Raw genomic sequence first — 27712 nt, forward strand, 5'->3', positions numbered from 1 at the left:
TTGAACTTGTCTACTGTTGATAATACAGTTTTTGTGCCCATTGTTCTCTCATCCCTGCTCTGCTCGATCAACACTTCCTTCCTGTTTTCTCTCCCTCTGACTCGCCATTGATACCCGGACAGAGCAATGGGTTCTGTTTTTGAGGCATCTGTTCAAAGCCACTGTTGTGAAGTGCTGGCTCATGCGTTGTTCAGTTGTTGATTTTCCATATAGTGTGGTTGTTGAAGCGTAAAGTACCTTGAGATGACTTGTGATGGCTATAAAAATACAATCGGCATGACTTGACGTGAAGTCAGGATGTGTGCTGCTATAATGCTTATTCTTCAACTTCCTGCAGGAAGAGCACCTGCATGATTCTCGACTCCTTTGGATTGAGAGCCATTTTTAGGAGACTTTATGTAGCGGTGTGTTGTTTTTGGAGTGACTTGTGATGAGAGGAGTGATGTGTCATGATGGGATCTTTTATCCTATGGTGAAGTCACATGAGCGCCGCGGTTCCTATAGTGCTTACCTCATGATGAATGAATCCTGCTTCAGCACTTTAAGCCTGTTGTTTGCCCAGCAAGCACTTGCTAGTTCAGTTTCCCCCACATAAAGGCACCGAGTCGGATTAGGCGATGGACTAAATCAGCAAACAAAAGCATGGAAGTGGTGTTATGATGAGGCAAACAAAGACTGCCGCCAACTGCTGGCCAGGCAGTGTGGTCAGCACTGGCATGTGTTTCTAATTTTCACCCTTTATTTGGAAAATTAGCATTATATGCAGTGATGGAGTGAGGAAATACAAATACTTTGTTACTATACTTGGAGTCAGCACCAAGATTGCGACACTGGCAATTCTCAGCACACGTAATTAGTGTGTGTTGTCATGTAGGAAGTGATTTCACATCTTCATGGCAGGAACAGGATTGTTTAGTTTTTTGTCATTTTAATAAACTAACCATGAGGTGCTCTGCTTTTTATTTCTCTCTCTCTCTCTCTCTCTCTCTCTCTCTCTCTCTCTCTATCTATCTATCTATCTATCTATATATACACGTATATATATATATATATATATATATATATATATATATACATATATATATATATATATATATATATATATATACACATATATATATATATATATATATATATATATATATATATATATATATATATACACATATATAATGTATATATATATATGTATATATATATATATATGTATATATATATATATGTATATATATGTATATGTATATATATATGTATGTATATATATATATGTATATGTATATATATATGTATATATATATATGTATATGTATATATATATGTATATGTATATATATATGTATGTATATATGTATATGTATATATATATGTATGTATATATATATATGTATATGTATATATATATGTATATGTATATATATATGTATATATATATATATGTATATGTATATATATATGTATATATATATATATATATATATATATATATGTATATATATATATATGTATATGTATATATATATGTATATATATATATATATATATATGTATATGTATATATATATGTATATATATGTATATGTATATGTATATATATATGTATATATATATATATGTATATGTATATGTATACGTATATGTATATATATATATATATGTATATGTATATATATATATATATATAATTCTCCAATGTGGAATCCCAAATATGTGGGGGTTGATTCATTGTAAAAACATGATTTATTTTAGGCTTAAACTGATTCACCTATTGTGTGTGTGTGTTCTTTTTTACCTAAATCAAATATTTTTTACTGTTCCATTCTGTCGTTATCAAATGTAGAACACAGAATACTTAAGACAATAGATTTAAATTACAAACCAAATTGTTACTGTTATTGCCTTGATTAATGATCGCTGATGCAGTTGATAAATCAAGTTTGATACCAATGTGGCCAAAATACAAAGCACATATCAAGCGGGAGACTCAAAAACATCGCATGCAGTGGTGTGAGCACTTCCAGTATACAGTGAGAGGCGCCCTGACAGAGCTGATGTGGTGCTGGACCGTGGGGGGCGGGGGGTTAATAGACGAGTGGCTCCCATGACTTCCTCTGGCCGCCGCTAACAGGCTGCAGCTGTTTCTCACACAGCTTTTAGCAAGGCGACTCTACTTTAAGGCGCTGGAGAAAAAAAAATAAAAAACAAGACTCCGCAGCCTTCCACTGCCAAAACCGCATGCGTCCAAATAAGTATGACCCAAAAGTCAAGAAAGGAAAGTAGAGTGTAGGGTGTGGGAATAGAGATGAAGGCAAGTGTGTCCCTACAGGATTTACATGCACTAGCCTGTCACCAATATTTATTTATTTATTTATTTTGTGGATACAGTACAAATTGAGATTTTGTGGATACAGTCTAAATTGAGAGAACAAACATATTTCATAGCTATTATCTTGGCTGCCCAGTTTCCTGTAGTGGGTATTTTAGATGTTGTTGTCGTTGCCCAATCAGGTTTCAGATTCCGTGTTGCCATGTCAATGTAATCTGCCCAAGATATGTGTTGCCATTTCCGGACGCTAGGCTAACGCACTGCGTTAACACGCTGTCTCCTGTAATGATGTCAAGTTACTGAGAATTATATATTCCCTTTTTAAGAACAAAGAAAAATAAGATGTATGTCTGATGAGTATGAAGTTTGTATGTTTTGTTTTTTTGTCACGTTAGATAAATATTGTTTGTGAACTGTTTCAAATGACGTAGTATTTTTGTTGTTTTAGTACGGTAATAATGGTAATCATCAAATAATGTGAAATGCTTCTCTCTCTCTCTCTGTTTTGCTTTTTTTTGGGTGCAATTTTGCATGTTTTTTTTTAACAGTGATGTGCCTATTTTATAACATTTAGGAAGATTTGAACATTGAGAATGTTTAAACAAGAGAGAAATGTGAGAAAATGTAAATGCATCAATGAGAAAAGTGTGGCGAGGGTTTTTAGAGCCTGAAAACATTTATAATAGATGTAAAACATAAAGCTAACGACTTTGCGTATTTCATTTATTGGGGGTATGTTTGGAACCTTAACCCCAGCGGAAATCGAGGGAACAATGTATTGTAAAATTGCGACGTTAGTGGTGGTATTAAGGGGTGGATTATGCCACTTAAACCTCCACTGAAGAAAACTGTATGCACTGTAATTTCTTGAGATTTAAGGACAAATAATAACTAATACTTGTATTTAAATACTAAATAGCAACTGCACCGTGTTTGTGGCGTACAAGGGTAGAGTCAGGATCAATCATTTACGACTATTAATATGTGCAAGAGCACAAAACAGGAAATAAATGTCCAAAACCACAAAGAATCCAGAACTGAGAAAACAAGAACATTGGCAAAGAAAATATGCACAAGTTAGTTCTGTTAAGCACACAATTAAAAACTGTGTAAACAACAGCGCTTTCCATCATGTTATTCGGTGTATCAGTTAAAGATAAATAAGAAGAGAGAAATCATACATTTTATTTTGTCTCTTTTAGTGGTGAGAGTGGAGCCGGCAAGACTGTGGCGGCCAAATACATAATGGGATATATCTCCAGAGTGTCAGGAGGCGGACCAAGGGTGCAGGTGAGACCATCTTTCTCTTACAAATGAAAATATTTTCTCATCCTGTTTATACTTGAATCCACAATTATTAGATGATGTGTGATGCAGGAAATCAAATAAGATAGCTTAGATCTTTTAATATTTCACTAGCCTCCTCCAGCTATCTTTCACCCCCTAAAGTAAACGGATGTCCTGTTTCTAAGCTTGATAAAGATCTAAATGTGATGTGGAAATGCCGGCATTACAACTGCAATGGGATTCCACTTTTTTTTTGTATTCAATTCACTTTTTTCCCATAAAAGAATCGGAAAACATCTTTAGGCTTTGTGAGATGTTGCAGTATTACTCAAAAACTGCATGATAAATTGTCCTGGTTTCCATTAAGCAAAGCAGTACAGTTCAATTCAGTTCAACCGCGAAAATCTGGAACACTAAAAGCCAATCTGGCTTGTGTTTCCACTGCAGGCTGGGCAGGCGTGATAGTGATAGCTGCAGAGGCTCAGCAAATAGTGTGACATAATTGTAGTGTGACCAGTTGTTGTATAAAGTAGCTGAAAGTGATACTTGAGTAAGAATTGTTACAAAAAGCCACTTGGGTAGAATATTTCAATGACATTAAATGTATGTCAGTAATTCACTTTTATTAAATGAACTTAATTAAGTACAGAAATGGAAGTAAAATTATTATTTAATTTTTTTAATAGTCAACCCCCCCCAAAAAATTTTCACAATAATATGTTCTATGTTCTATATTTTACTGTATGAAAACGCGCAGTAACAACATTTGCTCTTCACAGTGTCGGTGGCCAGAAGTTGTGATGTTGAACGTTGGCTATTTAGCAACGTAAGCTAGCTGACAAAATCTTCTCCACGTAGAGCACATCTACCAAAAATTCCAAAGAAAACAGTCGCTCTTATATGCTAATAAAAACAATATTTCTGCATGTATTAAATGGTTAAAAAAGGGTTACACAAATTACAAGCAAGAACAAATAAGTAAATCTCTTTAACTACCTGGGAATAACTATGGTAAGTTTTCACACAGCAATAGCAAATGGCGTGGCACAATACAAGAAATGTGCATCTCACTGATAAACAGAATAGGTAACCGTGTTGCATCTAAACAATAATGTCCAATGTAGCCGTTCAGCTCCTTGTTAACTCATTCACTGCCATTGACGGCTAGAGACGTCAAAAAATTCATTTTAACTATTTCTATTAGTTTTAAAAAAAAATCCACTTTTGCTATCAAGAGTATGAAAACCTAGAAAAGAAAATTATTGTAAATTTAGAACAGATATAAAATTTGGGATTAATCGTTAGTTAACTAGTAAAGTCATATGATTAATTACAATTAAAAAATTGAATTGCCTGACTGGCTTAATTTAAAAAATAAATATTAAAAAATAATAAAATCGCATGAATAATCGTATATCTGTTATAAATGTACAATAAAAAAAATCTAGGTTTTCATAAAAAATGAAATGAAAAAAATGTTAAACTAATAGAAATAGTTCACATGAATTTTTTACGTCTATAGTCGTCAATGGCAGTGAATGAGCTGCAAGTTATGCAAAAAAGTACTGAAAGACTTAGCATTCAAAAGTCAAGGTCAAGTCAAGGTCACCTGCAAAGGTTGTAGTGCATTTTAAGTTCATCCTGAAGTTTCGCCTGAAACCCCAATGTCCCAAACTTTTTGTGAGTAGTGTAATTCATTCCAGTCTGCTTAAAACGACTGGAAGTCTGTAATTTCAATCTTATGTGAGTCTGACATAGAAATGCCTCGGAAAGGAAAGATGTCCTCCAGACAGTGTGTGTTTGTACAATAAGAGTGTGTGAGTGGAAAGTTCCACAGTCACACACACTAGTGAGGGTGTGAAGAATGTGATGTCTTTACCTACTACACTCTACGGTATGTGTGCGTGTGTGTGAGACGTCGCTCATTGTGCATTTCTCTGTGTGTCCTCGCAGCACGTCAAAGACATCATCCTGCAGTCCAATCCGCTGCTGGAGGCCTTTGGCAATGCCAAGACGGTTCGGAACAATAACTCCAGTCGATTTGTAAGACTTCCCAATACCTCACGCTATTTTCAGACTGATTGACCTTTAAGATGTTTTTAAAAGTAAGCCATGACAAGTTAGTTTCCAATAGTTTACGCCTGTATGAAAAATAGTTAAAAAAAGGATCAAATTAAATAAAAATGTACATAAGGTTAGAATTTTATAACATGGAATACAATTTATAAGTGCAAAAGAATGTTTTGTAATAAAGTCTGACAGAGACATTTACACGATGAAAAGACGCCAACTTAAGCTATTAAAGTCCTATTTTTCGAAGCTAATTCACAATATTGTGATATTGAAGTTGAAATTTACGAGGGAATGAAGTGAATTTCAAAATGAATGCTTTGTGGTCCTGTGGTTTACTTTCCACTTCAGACTATTGCAAGGTGTGGGACCTTTTTCCAATCTGGGGACCATTTGAGTCGTCCATGCTAAATTTATTTATATGACATGATGCGAAGATTGAACACATGTTTATTCTATATTATGAGCATGTGGGTTCCTCTTGGGTTATATTTGTCTTTAGAATTGTGCGGCGAACCATATCAAATGTTCTGTGTATGTCCCACAGGCTTGTCGGTTCCACAACTCCACTGTATTGTCTCAGGAAAAAATCTCTTTATTTTGGCTCCATCAGCCTTAAATAACTGCTTTTGAGGTAGCGTCTTAGGATAAATAATGTCTCTGTTCAGTGTCAGGCTACCGCTCTCAGTTTGAGAGCGACTGGAAAAGACATTACGCTACACGCCCGTCTGGTGAAGAAAGCGAAAAGGCAGTAAAATGTTCATATGGAAGCACACACAGGAGCACGTCAGAGCCCACAGCTCCTGTCTGCGAGCGCACTTCATTGGTGAAAATGTCTCTCTGGTCCATCAGGGGAAATATTTTGAGATCCAGTTCAGCAACGGCGGCGAGCCAGACGGAGGGAAAATCTCCAACTTCCTTCTGGAGAAGTCACGTGTCGTCATGAGGAATCCGGGCGAGAGGAGTTTCCATATATTCTATCAGGTGGGGGCTATTTGCGACCTGTGGAGCACTGAGGAATTAGCTGGCTCACCAACATAGTCAGGATATGGACTTAAGTATTGGGCTATCTGTTAATCAGTTCATGTATCATACATGGATTGGAGTAGAGCCTTTAAACACCTTTGGGATGAACTAGAACGGAGATTGTGAGCCATTAGGCACTCTCAGGTTTAGTAAGCTAACCACATATTGATCTGGATTAATGGACAGAAATTCTCAGACACACTCCAATATTTTCCTAAAAGAGCGGAAATTATTATAGCTCCAAATGAGAAGACAACTCTTTTCACTTCCTGTACGTGTAATGGCAAATCATTGAAAATGTCTTTTCCAATGTGAGCACTTTGACACATGTAAAACATCTGTACAAAATCGGATGTAGATGTGAACCAGCACAGCATGTGTTACATGCCATTATGTCTGTTTGCAGTTGATAGAAGGTGCGAGCAGCGAGCAGAAGAACAGCCTTGGAATCACTAGTTTGGATTACTACAGTTACCTCAACCAGTCTGGTTCTTACAAAGTGGAGGACATTGATGACAAAAATGACTTTCAGGAGACCATGGTAACATACTCGTCTGTCTCAGAGATTGTGTCCACTGTGGCCTCCCAATTTTATGGTGACTGTTGGCTCTCTTGTGTTGCCAGCATGCTATGAAGGTGATTGGGATCACGGACCAGGACCGCGCCATGGTGCTTCAGATTGTGGCTGGCGTCCTGCACTTGGGCAACATCAGCTTCAAGGAGGCTGGCAACTACGCTGCTGTGGAGAGTGAAGAGTGTAAGTGGTCTCACCGGTGGTCTGAGGTCGGCTTGCCTGTATGTGTGCACCTCTTCAGCTTCTTGCTGCCTACCTGTCTACCTGTCAGTGTATCCATCCATCTTTTCTGTCTTCCTGTCTTCCACATTCCTGCCAGCTGCTACTTTGACTGACCAAAAACTCACATGGTGCATCTTGGTGTACAATCGACCACCATTACAAAAGGTGACATTTGCACCGGCTCCAAGCGGGCTGTCACAAAAGGAGAACTAGGGCAGTGGACTGACGCATTCCCAGACACAGCCAAAGTGCAGACTTGAGGGCCATTTCCTTTTAGGGGAAGTGAGTCACATTATTAAGTCAGGGAGGGGCTCTCAAGGGACAGCATTAACGCCAAGAAAGGGCAAATGTGCTTGCCCTTTTTTTAGCAGCTTGTATTCAGTAGTCATTTTTCATGACGTATTCTTTCAGTTGCGCAATACCAAAAATACCACCGTTTTCTAAATTTGCTGATGTCATTTGTGGATGCATTTCTGCTGAGACTCGTACAATTGTCACTGCGGTGTACAATTTGGGCACACTTATAATTTCAGATCACCAATTCCATCACAACTCAAAAGTGTCTTTATCCCTCTTTTCCTTTTTCCCCTTACAGTTCTAGCCTTCCCTGCATTCTTGCTGGGTATTGACCAGAATCGTCTGAAGGAGAAGCTGACCAGCCGCAAGATGGACAGCAAATGGGGCAGTGCCGTGGAGTCCATCGACGTGACCTTGAACGTGGAGCAGGCGTGTTACACACGTGACGCCCTCTCCAAAGCGTTGCACTCGCGCGTGTTTGACTTCCTGGTTGAGGTAGCTATCACACATCGTACTCCTACGCAATTAGAACAGTCAGAAAAGGAAGTATTCAAACCCTATCTAGCTATGTAGCGCTAGGTAGCTATGCAACGCTAGCTAGCTATGTAGCTCTAGCTAGCTATGTAGCTCTAGCTAGCTATCTAGCTCCAGCTAGCTATGTAGCTCTAGCTATCTAATTTTATTAATTAAAATAATAAACGTTAGGACAAACATTTGACTTTTGTAGTGTGTGTGTTTTTTAAATAAACTAACGTGACTGTTTGGACCAAAAAAAAAGAAAGAAGCTCTAGCTAGCGTTAGTTAGCTCAATAGCTCCAGCGAGCTATGTAGCTCTAGCTCGCTAGAGGCATAAGGCATAACTAACTCTAGCGCAAGCTCTAGAGAGCTAAATTTAAGCTGTATAAAATATTATTTAATATTCTTTTTTTCTTCTTCTTCTTCAGTCCATCAATAAAGCCATAGTAAAGGATCTCCAGGAGTTGAATATCGGCGTTTTGGACATTTACGGATTTGAGATTTTCCAAGTGAGTGTTTGACAAACTGACACAGAGTAAGCATTAAATCAACAGGTCTTAAAGGTTGAACATATAAACAGATTAAACACACAGGATAAGAATGAACTTCTCCGGGTCTCCATCTCTTGATTGAAAGAGCAGATGCCAAGATGCACATTTAATCTGATTATGTGCTTGTTTAGTTGGTTTCATGAGATTGTTATTGGACTGCTCTGGATCGCTAATACGACGTCAATGTTGGAATACAATCGCATTCCGCAGTTGCAAAGCTCTCTCCTGCACGGGCCGAAAAGGTCATCAAGACAGGAAGATGCAGACGAGCAGCACATAAGGCTCGGGCCGAAGGTCCATTGTATGTGCTGTGAATTACGCAATGTGGCCTTTCCTCTTGATAGCAGTCAGCCTGCTTAAAGCTCCCACCCCAAACAAAGCCCACTGAGCTCAGAGGATATCCGTCCTCAGCAGAAGACAAAGCTCACCTAAACGTGTTTGCCTTTTATTAACCATGCATTGTCTTCATCCCTCTTTAGAAAAACGGCTTTGAGCAGTTCTGCATCAACTTTGTGAATGAAAAACTGCAGCAAATTTTCATTGAGCTGACACTAAAGGCTGAACAGGTGACGTTCATCAACATCATTCATATTTTTGACATGCTTTAATCATTTCTAGCGTCAATGGGTGTCTTATTTTATGCCTTCTATGTATATGTTTGTAGGAAGAGTATGTTCAGGAGGGCATCAAGTGGAGTCCTATTGAGTACTTCAATAACAAGATTGTCTGCGACCTCATCGAGAGCAAAGTAAATAAATGACCTGTTATGTGCATCCAAGTTGGGTTCACACGTCACAATATTAAGAAAGAACACACACATCGCATCAATGAAAACATCAGTAGATATGCTTACACTCTAATGACCTCATATAACAACTGTGAGAATGTAAATAATAATAGATTAGGAATAAATGAAAATGTCTAGAACAAAAAATATAACTAAAATAAATAATGTTAAAAAAACAAATAATTCCTGAACATTGAATTTAAAAGTTAAATACAACTGTACTGTACATAGCCTGTGATTTGTTTCGTCCCCCCCCCCCCCCCCCACCACCCTCACACACACACATTTAAGTAAACACTAGCAACAAGCCAATGTATTATATAAACACATATTTTATTTATTTATTTATTTATTTTTATATATATATATATATATATTTTTTTTTTTTTCTGGAGAGCTCAGTATTGTTCATTCGGTAATTTTTACGATTTAACATGTCACATATTTATATAAACACATATTTTTAAATGTTTACTACCTTCGCGTATCTGCTATACAAAAAAAGTAGTATTGTGTTATTTCAACTCGTAGCTTAATATGTGATTAAGAGTGATTATAATAATATTCATCGTTCCCACTCAGATGTTTAAGAGCTTTAAAACGAGACGGTCGTGTCCGAGAGGAAGCATACAGTAGCTCCATATCAGCCCCTGATGCTTCAGCTGCAAGTTCACATTGCCATTAACAAGACACTACTTGTGCGTGCGTGTGTGTGTAGAGTGAGACACACTGTCAGCACTGTCGACTCAAACAGGACTGTGTGTGTCCACTGCCCCCCCCAGACAGCTCCACACACTGTCACATTTATACTGTGGCTTTTACAACTCGTCTCTATGGTTAGATAATCCTCTGTAAGCATGATACTAGTGAGGGGCCCTTTATCATCTAGCCCTCGTGGTGCATATTTGGGTTGGAGCTCTTTTGATTCATTTGTCTTTTCATTTGTTTTTGGAGACGTTTGAATGAATCAGTAAATAATGAGATAATGATGACATTTTTTGCTTGACTTCCTAGAATCCTCCTGGCATCTTGAGCATCCTGGACGACGTGTGCGCCACCATGCACGCGGTGGGCGAAGGGGCCGACCAGACTATGCTGCAAAAGCTCCGCATGCAGATCAACACTCACGAGCACTTCAACAGCTGGAACCAAGGCTTCATTATTCACCACTACGCCGGCAAGGTCAGCACACTCTCTGTAGAAATGAACATGCACATCAAGTACACATCATTAATGATATGTGTCATTTAAAAAGAGATCTGTTTTACAAGGCTAATTCAACTCAGATTAGATGGACAGTCAGGAGGTATGCATGTAACAATGGGTGATCGATCACCTGTATAAATGAAGCTTGTCCATCACTTTAATATCGGGGGTTTTTTTTGCACCAAGTTGCCATGCAAAATGCTATACGGACTGCTGACAAAAAAATATTTTTCAACACAAACTGTAGAGCATCACAATTAGACAATAACAATACTTAAAGACATATATTCTTTATCCTCAGCGAGTTACTTTTAGTTGTTGTGAAGCTCTTCTTCATTTGTGTCTTCAGTCTTCATGACTGTATTATACTGCCACCTGGTGGCTGATTCAGACACACCAGAGGGAGCCATAATGGATTATAATGCTTATACTGTTCAATCGATTCTTTACATTCTATTTATGTTTTTATAAAGTACAATACTGTTAAATGTTTTTTTCCTAATCAAAAAAAACACATTACAAAAAATTTTGTTGTGTTTTTGGGCAGGCTGGAACAGATTCACGTCATTTCCATTCATTTCATTGGGGCAAGATGTTTTGAGATACAAGTGTGGTCTTGGAATGAATTGTTTTAAAATTCAATTTTATTTTTGAGCTTTATTTATAACCCAAAAGTTCACCCCACCTCGCATAGCGGTTTGTGGTGTGCAGCATTATTAAATTGCTATTTTAGTGGTGTCAGTATGAGAATTGTTGCTGCTCCCTATAAATGTAGCTTACCCTTCTGGTTGTTATATTTCTGGAGATGATGTCATCGTCTTTTTTAGGTTTAAACTAACACTTCTGTAGCATGTCTGCTTCTTCTATTTATATAGGTTCGGCACGCCTGTTACGTAACAGCTTGACACTTAATACGCTGCCATATATTTTTTTAATATTCATTTTGGACCCTGCCCGGCAGCCTCCCCCAGATGTTGGTGGCCTCGGCCTGGCACACATGCCGCATGTTAAATGAGCCAGACCATAATGACTTGAGGGGCTCCCATGACCAGCCTTTAAACATTCCTCCATTCTCAGGCTACGAAAATGGCAGAATTGATCCTCCATTTTTAATACCACAACACCTGTGAGGCGTAAATTTTTTTGTGTATTTACTTAAAACTCATCTTTCCCCAATCTCATAAAATACAATCCATCGATTTACAGTCTTACAATTTTCCCACATGTGCAATTTCCATCAAGCTGAAGGTTTAAATGCTGTAGCTTAACCTTCCATAATGGCCCTCTCCTCCTTTCCAGGTGTCCTACGACGCCGAAGGATTCTGTGAAAGGAACCGAGACGTCCTTTTCTCTGACCTCATTGAGTTGATGCAGAGCAGTCAAATGTGAGTCATTTCTCGTTCATTGCAGCTGCACCTGTGATCACATTAGATGCGTTTTCCACTCGTGTGGGCATAATATCACTTTCTTCGTTAGAAAGTATAAGAGTGCCTACAGTTTTGAATTTGTGAACCTGTATTTTTTTTAAGGATGGGTTTGCCCCTATTAAGGCAGCGTGGATGATGTCATAAATAAAAGCAACATTTCCAAAAATCTAGATCTAATTTGAGTATAGTTGACTCATCAAATGTCATGAGATTAGCTTTTAATTTTTGTTGCTGATGTAGGATCTTTTTTCGTTTTGATTCCTTAAATCTGGATGAACCACTTCCTATATGGTAGCCAAAGAAGTCAGGGTGGGCGGGCAAGCGGGATTACGACATGACCTTTGAAATGTGTGTGGCTGCAGTCACGTATGCAGCTTTCAGGGTCAACCCCAGTCTGGCCTTCCCTACGGGGCATCGTTGAGTGATCCGCTCGGGTGGTGTTCTGGTTACTCGGGATTTCCGTGTGTCAAAGGAGCCACCTGTGGAAAACGTACTTTATGGATAACCCCTAAGTAATCATTTTGTATCCAGCATTCCATATATTGGACAGTGGTACCTTGACATATAAGTAGAGATGAGAATTGATAAAAAATACATAAATAGTGATTCAGTTCGATCCTTTATTGATTTTCATTGGGTTAGAAAATGAATGAAAATTGGCTTTTATGGTTAATGACCTTTCAATTCATTTCAATAGGAAAACTGATTTGACAGATACCACTGTACAATACATGCAATAAAACGTGTGGTCGTCATAAAGGAAGTCGGGAAGGAAAGGAACCGCCTAGTTCTTGAGCGCAGCAGGTTGCAAGAGAAGAAAGAACCAGTGTCAGCTTGATGTTACTCGTACACATAACCTGTGGAGGCCTTTGTTTTCCGCCCGCCCAGATTTGAGAGGCCCACGCTCAAATCTAAATAAACCTACATTGAGAACAACATTGGCCAATAATTAGAAAACGAGAAAGAACAATAAAATAGCAACGTGTGGAACACACTAATATAAGAACAAAAGAAGGCAAACACACTATGTATGAATTACAGATATCTTCAGCCCAATAACATTAATGCCTTTGTCATCTTTGAACAATTTTGTAAAATAGGAAAAAAGACTAGGTGTCAAAATTAGTGCGTTAATTTGAAGTTAATTTAAGTCAAGTCAAGTAAATTCCTTTAACGCCACTTTTTTAAAAAAAATTTTATGCGTGATTAATGCCTCTTGCTTGGAAAGCCTGTCTGGTGGAATTCCAGTCGCAACCAAGGTTATTTTAGTTAAATAAAACTAATGAAAAAACAAAAACTAAAATTCCCAAAACAATTTTGTTAATGAAATAAAATAAAAACGAAAACTAACAGAACCACCTTGAAAATTAATTAAAACTAATTAAATTTAAAAACCAATACTATAATAATCCTGGTCGCAACGCAGCCTACACGTCCACGTCTAAATTTAGCAGTAATAAATTTAATAATAATGCATATATTTGTGGAGACTGGGGTCAAATTGGATTTTACAATTTTAAAAATGTGCAGAATTTCACAAGTTACTTCATGTTAAAGATTAGATAAGTCTTAATATGAAAAGAAAAATGCACGTAGCTGGCACCAACATCTTACAAATGCAATTATGCCATAAAAGTGGCAGAAAAATGAAAACTAGTGGCAGAAAAATGACCTCAATACAAACCAATATCACAGTCGTTTTTTACAGTACGTCATCTTTTTAATTTTAACTAAATTTTATGAATTATTATGAAATTACTGTATCAATGACTAAAAGATGCAGCCATATTTCTATTATTTTAACATTTTTTTCCCACTTTTATGTTAACAAGAGTATGAAAACTTGGGGGGGGGAAATGTACATTCTATTGTACATTTAGAACAGATATAAAATTTGTGATTGTGAGTTAACTATTGAAGTCATGCGATTATCGCCTGACACCCCTAAAAAACACAACACCAAACTGAATAAAGTGTTTCATTTCATTGATTCAACCTTTGAGATTTTTTTTATTGGCACAGTAAGTTAGGCAATTGTGCTATTTAGAGGTGCCACAATTACAAATAATTGACAACTCATTGATGATCAAATTGTCAAATATTTTGGTATTCAAATAATCATTGTTGAACTTAAAATTGAGCAAATTCTCAGAATTTCATCCTCTTAACACTAACTAAAGTTCTGAATGAAATCTGACACATTTGTGTTTCCACTTTCATAGGGAGGATTTCTTCCAGTGAGTGTGAAAAAGTCATTTCCTAGTTTAACCATCTACACATGTGACCTTGGGTGGATTTGAAATGTAAATGTTTGACATTTGTTGAAGGCCTTTCGCTTGTTGAATCATTAACTGCCTTTTAGTTTTGGGCTGCCAAAGGATGATGTTGAATGGATGACGATAGCGACTTACTCTGCTGACCTTTGCCCCCCCAACAGAGCTTTCTTCAGAGCTCTCTTCCCCGAGAACCTCAATGCGGAGAAAAAGGGTCGGCCCACTACTGCAGGCAGTAAAATAAAGGTGTGTGCGCATTTGTATGTTTGTGTGTCTCTGTGTTTGTGTCCAACGCTAGGCCCGTATTTGAGACCAACCCCCCTTTTTAAAATACATTCGACAACAGTTGAACAAATTATTTCCCTTGGCTTTTGATTTCAAAAACGAATTATCCCTCTAATTATTGCATCTTAATAATATGATTGATTTTTTTTATGCCAGTCTTGATGGCCCCAAATATGCACTAAATATTAGATGATGCTGAATTTAATAAATTAAACTGTCAAAATGAATTAGAATTTAGATTTTTATTCATATTTAATCTTGCTGTTTTCCACCACCTAGAAACAAGCCAATGACCTGGTGAGCACATTGATGAAATGTACTCCGCATTACATCCGCTGTATCAAACCCAACGAGACCAAGAAACCCAGAGACTGGGAAGAGGGCCGGTAAGCAAGCAAGTCACTCCAACCTCTTTCTTCATCACCTTCCTGCCTCCTGCATCCTTTTTTTTTTTTAACTTCTTCATCTAAAGCATATTTTACTGTGAAGGACGTTCCCCTTCTTTATTGCTTTTTTTCTACTTTCCCGCTCAGCCCCCTGAGATGTACTTTTTCTGTATTGTTCACAGTCTATGAACTTCCTGTTGAGTCAGACTCATTAATTAGCACTGGTACCGCTGTTTTGACAGGAAGTAGATTTTTGGAGTCACATGTTGGTGGAAAAAGTAGCTCATATGCATACGGTTGCGAAGTGGCAAGTTATGTAGGTGGATTCTCAGTGACATCATTGTACAATGAGGGATTGAGGCCCAAACTTCTGCCAAGCCTGATTCATGCGTTAGTTACTTAGTTAGCTATTTAGCATAATTACACAAGAAACTACATACCAAGTTTCCACATCCAAATCAAGTTGCACATTGTGTGTGTGTATTACTGCCACCTACAGGACTCTACCAGTGCAGAATTCAGGTTCAAAACCACGTTTATTGGGCTTTTTGCTATGAGTTTCATGCTTTAAACAAATTAAGCACACTTCATAATGTATACCTGTTATTTCCTTTTCGCTGTGGGGAAAAAAAGGAGACTGTCATATAACATCAGTTTGACGAGTCACTTGCGTAATTCTTAAAGAGGATTGAACTTAGTCAGTATATTTAAAACACCAAACTGTTAACCCGACCATATAATTTCTTGCGACGAATGCTACTAGCTTAATGCTGCCATATAATGTGAAACACCATAGACGGGCTAACAAAAACTAGCATAGCATGCATGTTACAGTAATTTCAAACAACTGCTACTTTTATGCTTTGAGCAGCAAAATATCAAACAGGACATACAGTTTTCTAAATGTATACTGTATACTGTGAAAATCTGTGACTGAATACAAAAAGGTCAGCCATGATTTTGTTGCTTCTTGTGTTTTTGTTTGTCCAGTGTGAAGCACCAGGTTGAATATCTGGGCCTGAAGGAGAACATTAGGGTAAGGCGTGCTGGCTACGCTTACCGCCGCGTCTTCAGGAAGTTCCTCAACAGGTAACACAACCTCCTAACATGGAAAGTGCTTCTCATTGCCAGAAGCTGCACATTCATAAGATTTTCAAGAACCACTTTTAGATCTTTGGGGATTTTCAAATCAAACTTTTAGGTTGGCATCAATTACTATAGTTGGATATTATAGGGAAGAAAACAGGACTGCAGTTTCTATTTTTAAACGTAGCATTTATAAACAAGTGAAAAACATCATTAAGATGGAACAATTCAACATTTGGCTGTAATCACGTTGCCTAATAAAACGACTTCCTTGATTAGGATAGATGACACGTAATCTTTAACTGGCCTGTTCAAAGGCCTTCTGAATGCCAGATACAATATACAGCACTTTAGAAAGCTTTGTAAAGTGTTTGTAATGACTGTTTTCCATTTTAGCATAATGGAGATCGCAATGAGCAGAAACTTCAAACTTCATTTGGTCTCATTAGTGAATGTGATGTTTACATTTGTGGCCATAAAATGTCTTTAAATAGAAAGTCTTGGCTTTGCTGAAATCTGCAATTATCCTGCTTTAAAGTATACACAATAAGCAACCTAAGTATGAAAGCAATTACATGCAATCTAGACTCCCAGCATGTTTTGATGTTTGAATGTCTTGCATGAAAAAACTCTGGTGTGACTGGTCAAACCCTAAAGCAGGAAAAGAGCATAGGAAGAGTGGCAAAGTTACTACAATAAATTTCAAACAAAAAAGGTGCAACGGACAGCTAAATAGTGTAAGTTCACACTAAGTATAAAATAGGAAAACTGAAAATAATTCCGGGAGAATGCCAAAATTTACAAGAGTTTAACCATATTAACATCCAATTGATCCGAGTGGATCTTGACACGCCTTGACTTGTTGGTCTTTTGTTTTCGCAGGTATGCCATCCTGACCAAAGAGTCGTGGCCCTCATGGCAAGGCGACGAGAAACAAGGCGTCCTTCATCTCATGCGTTCTGTCAACATGGACCAGGATCAGTTCCAGCTGGGCCGGACTAAGGTGTTCGTCAAAGCCCCCGAGTCGGTACGTCTGGTCTCGGAGCGTCACCTTCGCTCTCTCGCTCTCTCTCTCTCTCTCTTACAAATGCAATTATGCCATCTAGTGGCAGAAAAATGACCAACGCAAATCAATATCACTCTCGTTTTTTATAGTTCAGTACACCTTTTTAATTTTAGCTCAATTTTATGAATTATTATGAAAAAAAAAAATTTTAATCACTTTTATGTTAACTAGAGTATGAAAACTTGAATTATTATTAATTAAATTATTGTATATTTTATTGTACATCTAGAACCGATATTAAATTTGCGATTAATCGTGAGTTAACTGTTGAAGTCAGGCAATTAATTACGATTTAAAAAATGTAATCGCCTGACACACCTAATATATTTTATTTAGGTCTACACAGTGTAGCAAGTCCTGCCACAAATAGTGAAAATCGCAAGACGTTGACGTTGATGTCTAATTGCTTCGAGTTGCCACAAGATGGCGGCAAACCACTACATGGAGCTCCTTAACTCACTTCAACATAGGTCTTTGGGAACAAAATACTAACACAGAAACACAGTCGTTATTTTAGTGCACGCAATTGTCTTACTAGGAAAGCCAAAATACATGGCCATGAGGGGGGATATGGAATAAATGCTCAAATAGCTTTCCATAGCCATCAGGATCCCAAATCACGGTCGGTTGGCGGACGTAGGGGAGGAGACGCCACCCGAGCCGTCGCCCCGCGTCAGCATTGACTCAACAAAGTACGCAGTGTGGTTGCCGAGTTGACACAACATCCAACAGGCTCGTCGTTTTTCCACCCTGGCTATTTTTTATGAAAGCGCCGCTTGTGTCGAGTATGCGCTCGTGCTTGTTGAGATTTGTATACATCACATCACGCACGCACGCGCATGTGTGGAAATGAATGCACAGACAACGTAGTCTTAATTCATCCTCACAGCTGACGCTAAATGTTACTTATTCACCAGCGACCCGCCGCCCGCCTCACGCTCAAAGTCCTCGTCACCGAGGTGCGCTTATGAAAGTCAAATATGACACAGAATGAAAGCGGCTGACAGGCTTCTCAAAACAAACCTTTCTCCGTGATAAGACAGAGGCAGGCTAATTAGTTTTTGGACTGAAGGTTTTTCTTTTTTCCCTGTCGGACGAAACAAGTGAAGATTGTTAGATGCTAAGCCAGATGGCTGCAAAGACCCAAAGTGGTGACGGAAAACCTGTCATTCATACTGTTGAAGTGGCTCAAAATGACACATCAAAGTCGAAAAAGACATTTATTATTCATATCTCTGTAAAGGATCCTTGAAACGTTAAGCATAATTATCATCAATATAATGTTTTTCAAATAAAGTTTCAAGTCGAGGGAGGAGAAGCGGCAGTAAAACAGGCCAAAATCTAGATTTCAATGGGTGAGAGTGTAGGAATAAGTCTTAAATCATCATGTAAACATTTTACAGCATTAGCAGTTGACATCTAAATCTGTTTTTAGATTAGATGCAATAGTCAGAGCAGCAACATTAAAAATAAACTTGATTATTTTTAATGTTGCTGCTCTGACTATTGCATTGAAAAGAATATGCTCTAATAATAACGTTGATGATGCGGATTTAGCATACACACCTGGCTGTGACTACATTTATATCATCTGTCTACATGTACTGATGCACAATTTTTGTGTTCAATTATCACTTGCTTAAAGGGTTATAACAACGTGACACCTATGCTGTGTGGTTGTTGTTGATGCTGGTGGCATTGGTGGTGTTATGGCATGTACTGATACAGAGCTGGTGGGCAGGATGTTTTGTCTTGCCGCCTTGGAGGATTGTGATTGTGTGTTGTCGATGGTCTCACAGGAAATTACATTTAGAAAAAACCCTAAAACAGGTGGCTTTCTTGAACTGGGAAAATGGCTTCCTGTTGTGGCGAAATGACATTAAAAAATGTTCACTTCATCCGCTCTCCATCGGTTTATCCCTGAAGTGTTGTTTGATTCATTGCATAACTACTTGTTGCTAGGCAGAATTTGTGGGGAATAATCCTTTCAAACTGACACAAAAGCTTAACAAAATGCTTTTAATTTTAATATACATAATTTGAAAGACTATTAAGTTTACTTAAAAAATAGTTTTGAAATTGACTATCTTCGGTGTGTCTGTTTTCACGTTTTGTTTCATCAATTGCGTCAGCATTCTGGTAATGAGCAGTAATCTTTTTCTATGCATGAATTAATTGCAAAAGTTTCCAAACAGTAAAAAGATCAACATTGTCAGTATTGACTTTTTTTTTTTTTTTTGCATAAAAGTGATTTCCCTCCTAAATAAGTTTTTTTTTTTTTAACCGTATGATAGAAACATGTCAAAATGCTGAATCAGCAACATTAGTGAAACATAAAATTGGAGCGATCGGTGATGCTTTTCTTTCACCACAGTGCCATCTGCTGGATCAGCCGGAGCACTGGCCAACTTGCAATTTAAGCAAAATTGGATGACTCAAAATAGGATCATAGTATGGAATTTATCAAGCCAAGCTTACATATCAATATTGGGCAGAATATGGTCCATTTCATACTTTTTTTTTTTTACCGTCTTTTATTTATTTATTTTTATTTTTACATATTATTAACTCATTTTAGAGGGGGTGTTACATGTGTACTTTTTTAATCAATGAAAGCATAATTGAGTTTTTTCCCCTCTTTTTCATTTCCTTCAAATTTGTAATAATTTGGAGGTGCAAGGTTTCTGCCTGTCACTACATCTTGCTGGCATAGTTAGATGATACATTATTTATAGTAAATCGATGATTTACTAACCAATTAAGTAAAATTGGATAATTTCCCACCTTCATGATTTCTCACTATATTGGTTGGGAATATACAAAATTGTATATTTTCAATATTTTAGTCCATGTTTTGGTTAGTGATTCTTTTTAAATGCATTTTTTTGGCAGCTCTTTCTGCTGGAGGAGACCAGGGAGCGCAAGTTTGATGGCTATGCCAGAACCATCCAAAAAACCTGGCGGAAATACGCGGCCCGCAAGAAGTACGTCCAGATGCGCGAGGAAGGTAAGCGCGGCGTCACGTGAAGGTCCAGTGTGCGCGTTACGCTTTGCTCACTTGCGCGCGTGTGTTGGCGTGTCTGTAATAGCGTCTGACCTGCTGCTGAATCACAAGGAGAGGCGGCGACACAGCCTGAACAGAAACTTTGTGGGAGACTACCTGGGGATGGACGACAGGCCCGAGCTACGTCAGTTTTTGGCCAAGAGGGAGAAGATCGACTTTGCAGACAAAGTCACTAAATATGATCGCCGCTTCAAGGTGGATTTCAACCTCAGCTCTTTACTTCTGTTCAGATTTATTTTGTACTCATGAATTGTATTTGCCGACATTCAGCCAATCAAGAGGGACTTGATCCTGACGCCGAGGTCGGTGTACCTGATCGGAAGAGAAAAGGTGAGCCAGGGACCAGAGAAAGGACAACTGACCGAGGTGCTCAAGCGGAATATCAACGTGGAGAAGATCTTGGGGGTTTCCATGAGGTACAAACTCGTCGTCGTTTGAGCATTTCATCCAAATCCTTGATGTGCAGCTTGGGATTCATGTACTAATTAACTCATTCACTGACATTGACGGCTATAGATGTCACAAATTCAGTTTAACTATTTCTATTAGTTTAACATTTTTTCCACTTTTGTTAACAAGAGTATGAAAACCTCGTATTTGTTTTATTTTACATTTAGAACAAATTTGTGATTAATCGTGAGTTAACTAAGTCATGTGATTAACTAAGATTAAAAATTGTAATTTTCACGATCGCGATTAATCACAAATTTTATATCTGTTCTAAATGTACACAATTTTTTTTCTAGGTTTTCATACTCTTAACAAAAGTGGAAAAAAATGTTAAACTAATAGAAATAGTTCAAATGAATTTTTGACGTCTATAGCTGTCAATGGCAGTGAATGAGTTAATATGCTTTGTATTTTTTTGTAAAATAATTCAGTGCATGAGAAGAATTAAGTTGACATAACTTTATACCTTAATATATCAGTATCGGTGTGAAAACAGACTTATTTTAAGGTGTGCAAAAAAGTGCTATGGCACATCCCTAATATCTTTTGATGATGCCAAAGTCCAAAGAAACCTGGAAGCACGTTCTTTATCACCACTATTATTCTGAATAATACCAATAATGTGATGATGGTCTTTACAGTTTGTAATCCCCAACATGCACATTTTTGTTTTTTCCCCCCACAGCACCCTGCAGGATGACTTCATGATCTTACACGAGCAGGAGTACGACAGCCTGTTGGAATGTGTTTTCAAGACGGAGTTCATCAGCTTACTGGCCCGCAGGTTCGAGGAGAAAACCCAGAGGACTCTACCACTCAAGTTTAGTAACACGTAAGGATACACGCAGGCACATGCATGCAAATCCATACAACACAAGTCAAAAAGGCCTAAACCAGGCCCGCGGGCCGTATATTTGACACCACTGGCCTAAACCATGAGACATACAAGTTATTATTATTATTTATTATTATTATTATTAAGAATAATTCTGGGAAAATGTGAATTTGCAAACGCCCAACCATGACTATGTGGGGTTGACTGAAACGCATAACACCATATGAGGGCTACAGAAATAAAGCTGAATGTGATGGTAATTAAAAACGTTCAATAACTGTTGCTTCAACATGTATATACAAACACAGCATACAAGAGCAAAACTGAATTAATCATCGCATATTTAAACACCGAAATGTTCAACCAGACTATTGTCATTTTATCAAATTAATTTATTCACTGCCATTGACGGCTACAAACGTAAAAAATTCATTTGAACTATTTCTATTAGTTTAAAAAAAAAGAAAATCCACTTTTGTTAACAAGAGTATGAAAACATAGATTTTTTTTTATTGTACATTTAGAACAGATATGAAATGTGGGATTAATCGCGAGTTAACTAGTAAAGTCATGTGATTAATTCCGATTAAAAATTTTAATCACCTTGACACCCCGAATTTTTTATCTTTTCTTCTTTCTTTTTTAAAATGTATTCATTGCCATTGACGGCTATAGACCTAAAAAAATAATAATTGTAACTATTTCTATTAATTTAACATTTTTTTCCCCACTTTTGTTAACAAGAGTATGAAAACCTAGAATTTTTTTATTGTACATTTAGAACCGATATAAAATTTGTGATTAATCATGAGTTAACTAGTGAAGTCATGCGATTAAAAAAATTAATTGCCTCTTGCCCCTAATTTTTAATGATTTAAAAAAAAAAATTTTTTATGGCAGTGAATAAGTTATAAAAGCCGCTAGCGTAATGCTAACATATTAAGCAAAACGCTTTAAACGGGCTACAGAAATTAGCATGTATGTTACGGTAATAATAAAGCTTCAAACACCTGCTACTTAGCTCAACTTTATTTGTATAGAATGTTTATGTCGACTATAGAAAGACAGATGCATTTTCGACCAGAAAAGTTGGATAAAGGAACATCTTTTCTTTGGACGTTAGACTGTCATTGAAGCTGAAGAAGGAGAACTGGGGCATCTTAAGTGGCGGAGCCGGCACCCGGCAGGTCTCCTTCGTCCAGGGTCAGGCAGACATAGCCATGCTCAAGCCTTCCGGCAAAAATCTGCAGGTCAGCATCGGACCGGGACTTCCTCGGAACACGCGTGAGTAGAAGCGCATTGTAGTTGGGAAAATGAGCCCTGGTGATGTGCACAAAACTCACTTGCGTCACCTTCCTTTCTCAGGTCCCTCCAGGCCCAGCAACACCCAGAGACTCACTCGAACACACCAGAACACGCCGTCACGGACTGCGCCGGGACCTCCAGGTGCTGCATTTACACGCTACGGATTCTCTAAAACAGTGACGCTCGCAACTTTTTGGGTTCAGGAGAGAGATTTGTCACTTGATAATCCTTAGGCTGTAATTGTTGTTAGCATTAAGGGAACCCAAAAAAGTGATTTTATCCATTATATATTTTTTAAATAAATCAGCCGATTAATTCATTGGAATTTTATTCTTTCAAATATCTGAAATTTCCCTCTCTCCTCCCGGCAGTCGCTCACCAGAACGGCAGTGTGAAGAACACCAATCACATGGCCAATATGCGGAACTCGCTCTATCAGCACCAAGGCGACGCCGTGCGCCCGCACCTCCCCAGCAACCTCAGCCAGCCCAGGGAGAGGGGCAGCGTACGACCGCCACCTGGACCCAATCTGGACTTCCTCAGGGTTCCTGATCAAGGAGCTGCAGGGTGAGGAATCACACTCACGATGCGTGACAAGACAGTAGAGCTCAAGTCAGTGTTGAGGTTGGCTAGCATGTGTTGAGGTTCATGATACAACATCGATAAAGATTATTTGAAGCGACTTATGATTCTTAACAAACGCGTGGGTCATTCCAGGATTAGAGGACGATTTTAGGCTGTAACATTTTTTGCAAAACTGACCGTTTATTTACACCTGCAATTTGACTCTTTTAGTATTTTAGGTCATGCTGCGTTTGGCACAAACCTGTTACTGATACTCAGGCACCTGGAAAACATACTGAATAATTAATTTACAATTAAATAAACTACATTTCAGGTGAACAATAATGTTAGTATTACTCGCAGTGATGGGTTTGCAAATCCTTGCTAATGATAACAGTTTTTGCTCTAGCGTACAAGCGTGTTGTGTTAGCTGCTATGCTAACTGGTTAAGAAGAAACTACTTACTGATACTCAGGCACCTGAAAAACATATTTTAAAATGATTACTGAATAATTCATTTACAATTAAATAAACTACATTTCAGGTGAACAATAATGTTAGTATTACTCGCGGAAAATAAATCAATGATAATGTTATAGTTTTGTTCAAGCGCACAAGCTAGCTGTGTTGAGCTGCTATGCTAACTGGTTAAGAACAAACTTAGTTAGCTATGTAATAAAAAAGAAAAACTTTGATAATATTATAGCAATATATTGTCTTTTTTCGATCATGAGTAACAGGGTAGAGTTGATTTGGGTTAACATACTATTATAGCAATAAAAATGAGAAAAATATGAAGAATAAAAGAGGGGACTTACCATGTAGCATTGTAGCTTTCTTTCCCCCCTCTTGCTCTAGATGGCTAAAACATTTTAAAACTTTGGTGTGTCATTTCTACTATTTAAAAATGTCTGTCTTAAAACATTGTAACAATTACAAGGAAGCGATGTCAACACATCTTACAGGGGGAAAAAAAATAAGTTAATTTCAAATAGTTATATTGTGATATGTAAGTGTTCCATCAAGAAAATGTCCTCCAATTGCGGAATGACCAATACACATAGTAAATAGCGACGGCGTTCAGGACGAGGCCTTCCCAGGGTAATGTTGGTCAACATGCACACACACACGTCTCCCTAATTTGATGTAATTTGTATAATGTACTCTTTTTATAGCAATGGAGTCAGTGGAGCAGCTTCAAATGGAAGAATGTGAGTGTTTGCTGTGTTTTGGGTGGCGGTTAGATCACAGTAGAAAAAGATTTTAATTACAGACGCTTTACTCCACTGCCACGCTTTGACTTGTGAAGCAAACATCCCATAATAGCAAAGCTTCAAGCAACATGAGGTTGAAGTTTGAATTTTTGCGTGTGTGTATTGTCTCATTGTATATGAGAATGTTGAGCAATTGTAAAGGTAAAATTTGAGACGACAGTATAATTTACGGCGGTTGGAAGCCGTTTGTGCATTCGACCTTCAACAAAACATGGCTGTCAATGTTGAATGCTTGTCCCTCATCATTCACATAAGAGGAAGGAGAATTCTTAAATGGCAGCAATTTCACGCTAGTCTTTTTTTTTTTCACTTGAATAATACTAACTCATTAACTGCCATTGACGGCTATAGACGTCAAAAATTCATTTGAACTATTTCTATTAGTTTAACTTTTTTGTTAACAGTATGAAAGAGTAAGAGTATGAAAACCTAGGGGAAAAAATATTGTACATTTAGAACAGATATAAAATTTGTGATTATTCGTGAGTTAACTGGTGAAATCATGCAATTAATTACAATTAAAAAATTTAATCGTCAAATTTTTAATACTCTTTTTTTATCGCGTCAGGTGATTAATTTTTTTAATTGTAATTAATCGCATGACTTCAATAGCTAAGTCATGATTATTTTTTTTTATCTGTTCAAAATGTACAATAAAAAAAATGTCTAGGTTTTTATATTCTTGTTAACAAAAGTGGGAAAATTTTATACTAATAGAAATAGTTCAAATGAATTTTTGACGTCTATAGCTGCCAATGGCAGTGAATGAGTTAATGGAAATGGTTGCATTTCAGCATTCACATAATATGAATATTATATAATACATATGCTTGCCTGTCAGTATTTGCATATTGAAAAGAAAAATCTAGCGATATATTCTTTATACTTATTGAAAAATGAATAATATTACAGCAGCCTACTGAGGTGTTGTGACCTTCCTCATATAAATTCACATCATAGTCTTTTCTGCATAAAAAACCCCAAACACATTTAGTTTTGTTTTGGGAGGGGTGGAGGCGGAGCTTAATTACAATCCTCATGGAATCGGCCTATTAGAAGCGTGAATGATGCAAATCCTAACTTTTAGTGAGACAGCTGTAGTGGCGCTAACGCACGTTGCTACTGTTGTGTCGTCGTCAGAGCTCACCGACCGTCAACCACCAGACCTCCACCAGGGGGCGGACGACCCAAGCCTGCACCCAAGCCTAAACCTCAGGTGCCCCAGTGCAAAGCCCTGTACGCTTACGACGCCCAAGACACGGACGAGCTGAGCTTCAACGCCAACGACATCATTGACATCATCAGAGAGGGTACGTGAGCATCACGGGAGACATTTTAGCTTGTCATTATGTCGGACGATCCGCAAGTGTGTCGGCGGTCGGCATCCAGACTGCAAATTAAAGGCGCCCGCTCATTAACTGCATCCCCCTCCACACAAACAAAGCCAGTATGCACATTTAACATGTTTATTTTAATAGTTTAATAATTTAGTAAGCTTAAATATTAAAGTAACAATACTGGCATTAGCTATTTTACGTTTGCATTAAATTGTTTTTATGGGAAAAAAAACTTTGTTGCCCATATTTGAACAAATAATTATAAAATTAGAATGAGAATACTGGAGCGTAAGTTTGAAATAAACTGATTTATACATTAAACATGTTTTATTTATTTGATCAAATTGGTTAATTTAGTATTTTAGATTAAAAAACAAAAAACAAATAGACAATATATTTACATGTGCATTAGGTTGTTTATTAGGGAAATAATGGGATATGTTAAATATTAACTCATTCACTGCCATTGACGGCTATAGATGTAAAAAATTCATTTGAACTATATTAGTTTAAATTTTTTTCCCACTTTTGTTAAGAGTATGAAAACGTAGATTTTTTTTTTATTATGCATTCATAACAAATATAAAATTTGTGATTAATCGATTAATTACAATTAAAAATATATAATCGTCTGACGCCCATCATTTTTTATAATCTTTTCTTTTTTATTATTATGGGGCATTATGCGATTACAATTTTTGATAGTAATTAATCTCAAGATTAATCACAAATTTTATGTCTGTTCTAAATGTACAATACATTTTTTTTTCTATGTTTTCATACTCTTGTTAACAAGTGGGAAAAAATGTGAAACAAACAGTTCAAATTCATTTTTGACGTCTATAGCCGTCAATGGCAGTAAATGAGATAATTTAGATGTAAATTTAAAATATATATATATATATATATATATATATATATATATATATATATATAAAAAATAAACAACAAAAGATGGAAACAGTTAATTATTAAAATGTGATGTTTTACATAAACACTTAACATTTTTATTAGTATTTTTTTTAATGCAGTAATACCCCTCCATCACGTTTGCAATAAGTGAAATCCGCGTTATAGAAGTACGGACCCTATTTAAATACACCCTAGGCATGTTTTTATAGCATTTGCGGCACTTTTATTTTTAAACAGTCTTAAAGCATACTTTTAAAATAATACACATTTAAAAACATTTAGACCAAAATATTGTACAGTACCCATCCTTCTGTTTACAAGTAATTAAATCCCGTTTTTTTTTTCAAACAATGTCACAATATACTACGTCAAAAATCATGCCCAAAGATGTACACTGTAAAATGTACGCACAGCCATCACTTTCTGTAGGCGTAAAAGGTAGGATCAAAGAGGATCGACTCCAGCAAAAACCACGCTGGGCTTGAAATACTTCCTGTTTTCAATCTTCTGTCAAATTGTGTAAACAAAAGAATTGTGAAAAAGTTTATGGTTTACTTGATTACAATTTACTCCTAAACATTGCAATGAA

General features: G+C 37.1%; 1 protein-coding gene across 2 annotated transcripts in view; it reads left to right on the forward strand.

Annotated features, from left to right (window-relative positions):
• Positions 1-27712, forward strand: part of myo1ea (myosin IEa) — a 48123-nt gene that overhangs the window by 19181 nt on the left and 1230 nt on the right. Inside the window, exons 5-28 of one of the 2 annotated variants that reach the window (XM_077563514.1) lie at positions 3526-3613; positions 5564-5653; positions 6533-6664; positions 7113-7247; positions 7331-7463; positions 8098-8294; positions 8744-8824; positions 9346-9432; positions 9531-9614; positions 10668-10835; positions 12159-12244; positions 14724-14805; positions 15124-15230; positions 16221-16319; positions 17199-17343; positions 20275-20389; positions 20472-20641; positions 20717-20862; positions 21582-21728; positions 22855-23015; positions 23097-23177; positions 23408-23603; positions 24776-24811; positions 26015-26184. In XM_077563514.1, the coding sequence (XP_077419640.1) occupies positions 3526-3613; positions 5564-5653; positions 6533-6664; positions 7113-7247; positions 7331-7463; positions 8098-8294; positions 8744-8824; positions 9346-9432; positions 9531-9614; positions 10668-10835; positions 12159-12244; positions 14724-14805; positions 15124-15230; positions 16221-16319; positions 17199-17343; positions 20275-20389; positions 20472-20641; positions 20717-20862; positions 21582-21728; positions 22855-23015; positions 23097-23177; positions 23408-23603; positions 24776-24811; positions 26015-26184 (2936 nt within the window). The remainder of the gene's footprint in view (positions 1-3525; positions 3614-5563; positions 5654-6532; positions 6665-7112; positions 7248-7330; positions 7464-8097; positions 8295-8743; positions 8825-9345; positions 9433-9530; positions 9615-10667; positions 10836-12158; positions 12245-14723; positions 14806-15123; positions 15231-16220; positions 16320-17198; positions 17344-20274; positions 20390-20471; positions 20642-20716; positions 20863-21581; positions 21729-22854; positions 23016-23096; positions 23178-23407; positions 23604-24775; positions 24812-26014; positions 26185-27712) is intronic. The other variant, XM_077563515.1, reaches the window with a different exon arrangement.

Source organism: Vanacampus margaritifer, chromosome 4, assembly GCF_051991255.1.
Source record: "Vanacampus margaritifer isolate UIUO_Vmar chromosome 4, RoL_Vmar_1.0, whole genome shotgun sequence".
Taxonomy (NCBI): Eukaryota; Metazoa; Chordata; class Actinopteri; order Syngnathiformes; family Syngnathidae; genus Vanacampus; species Vanacampus margaritifer.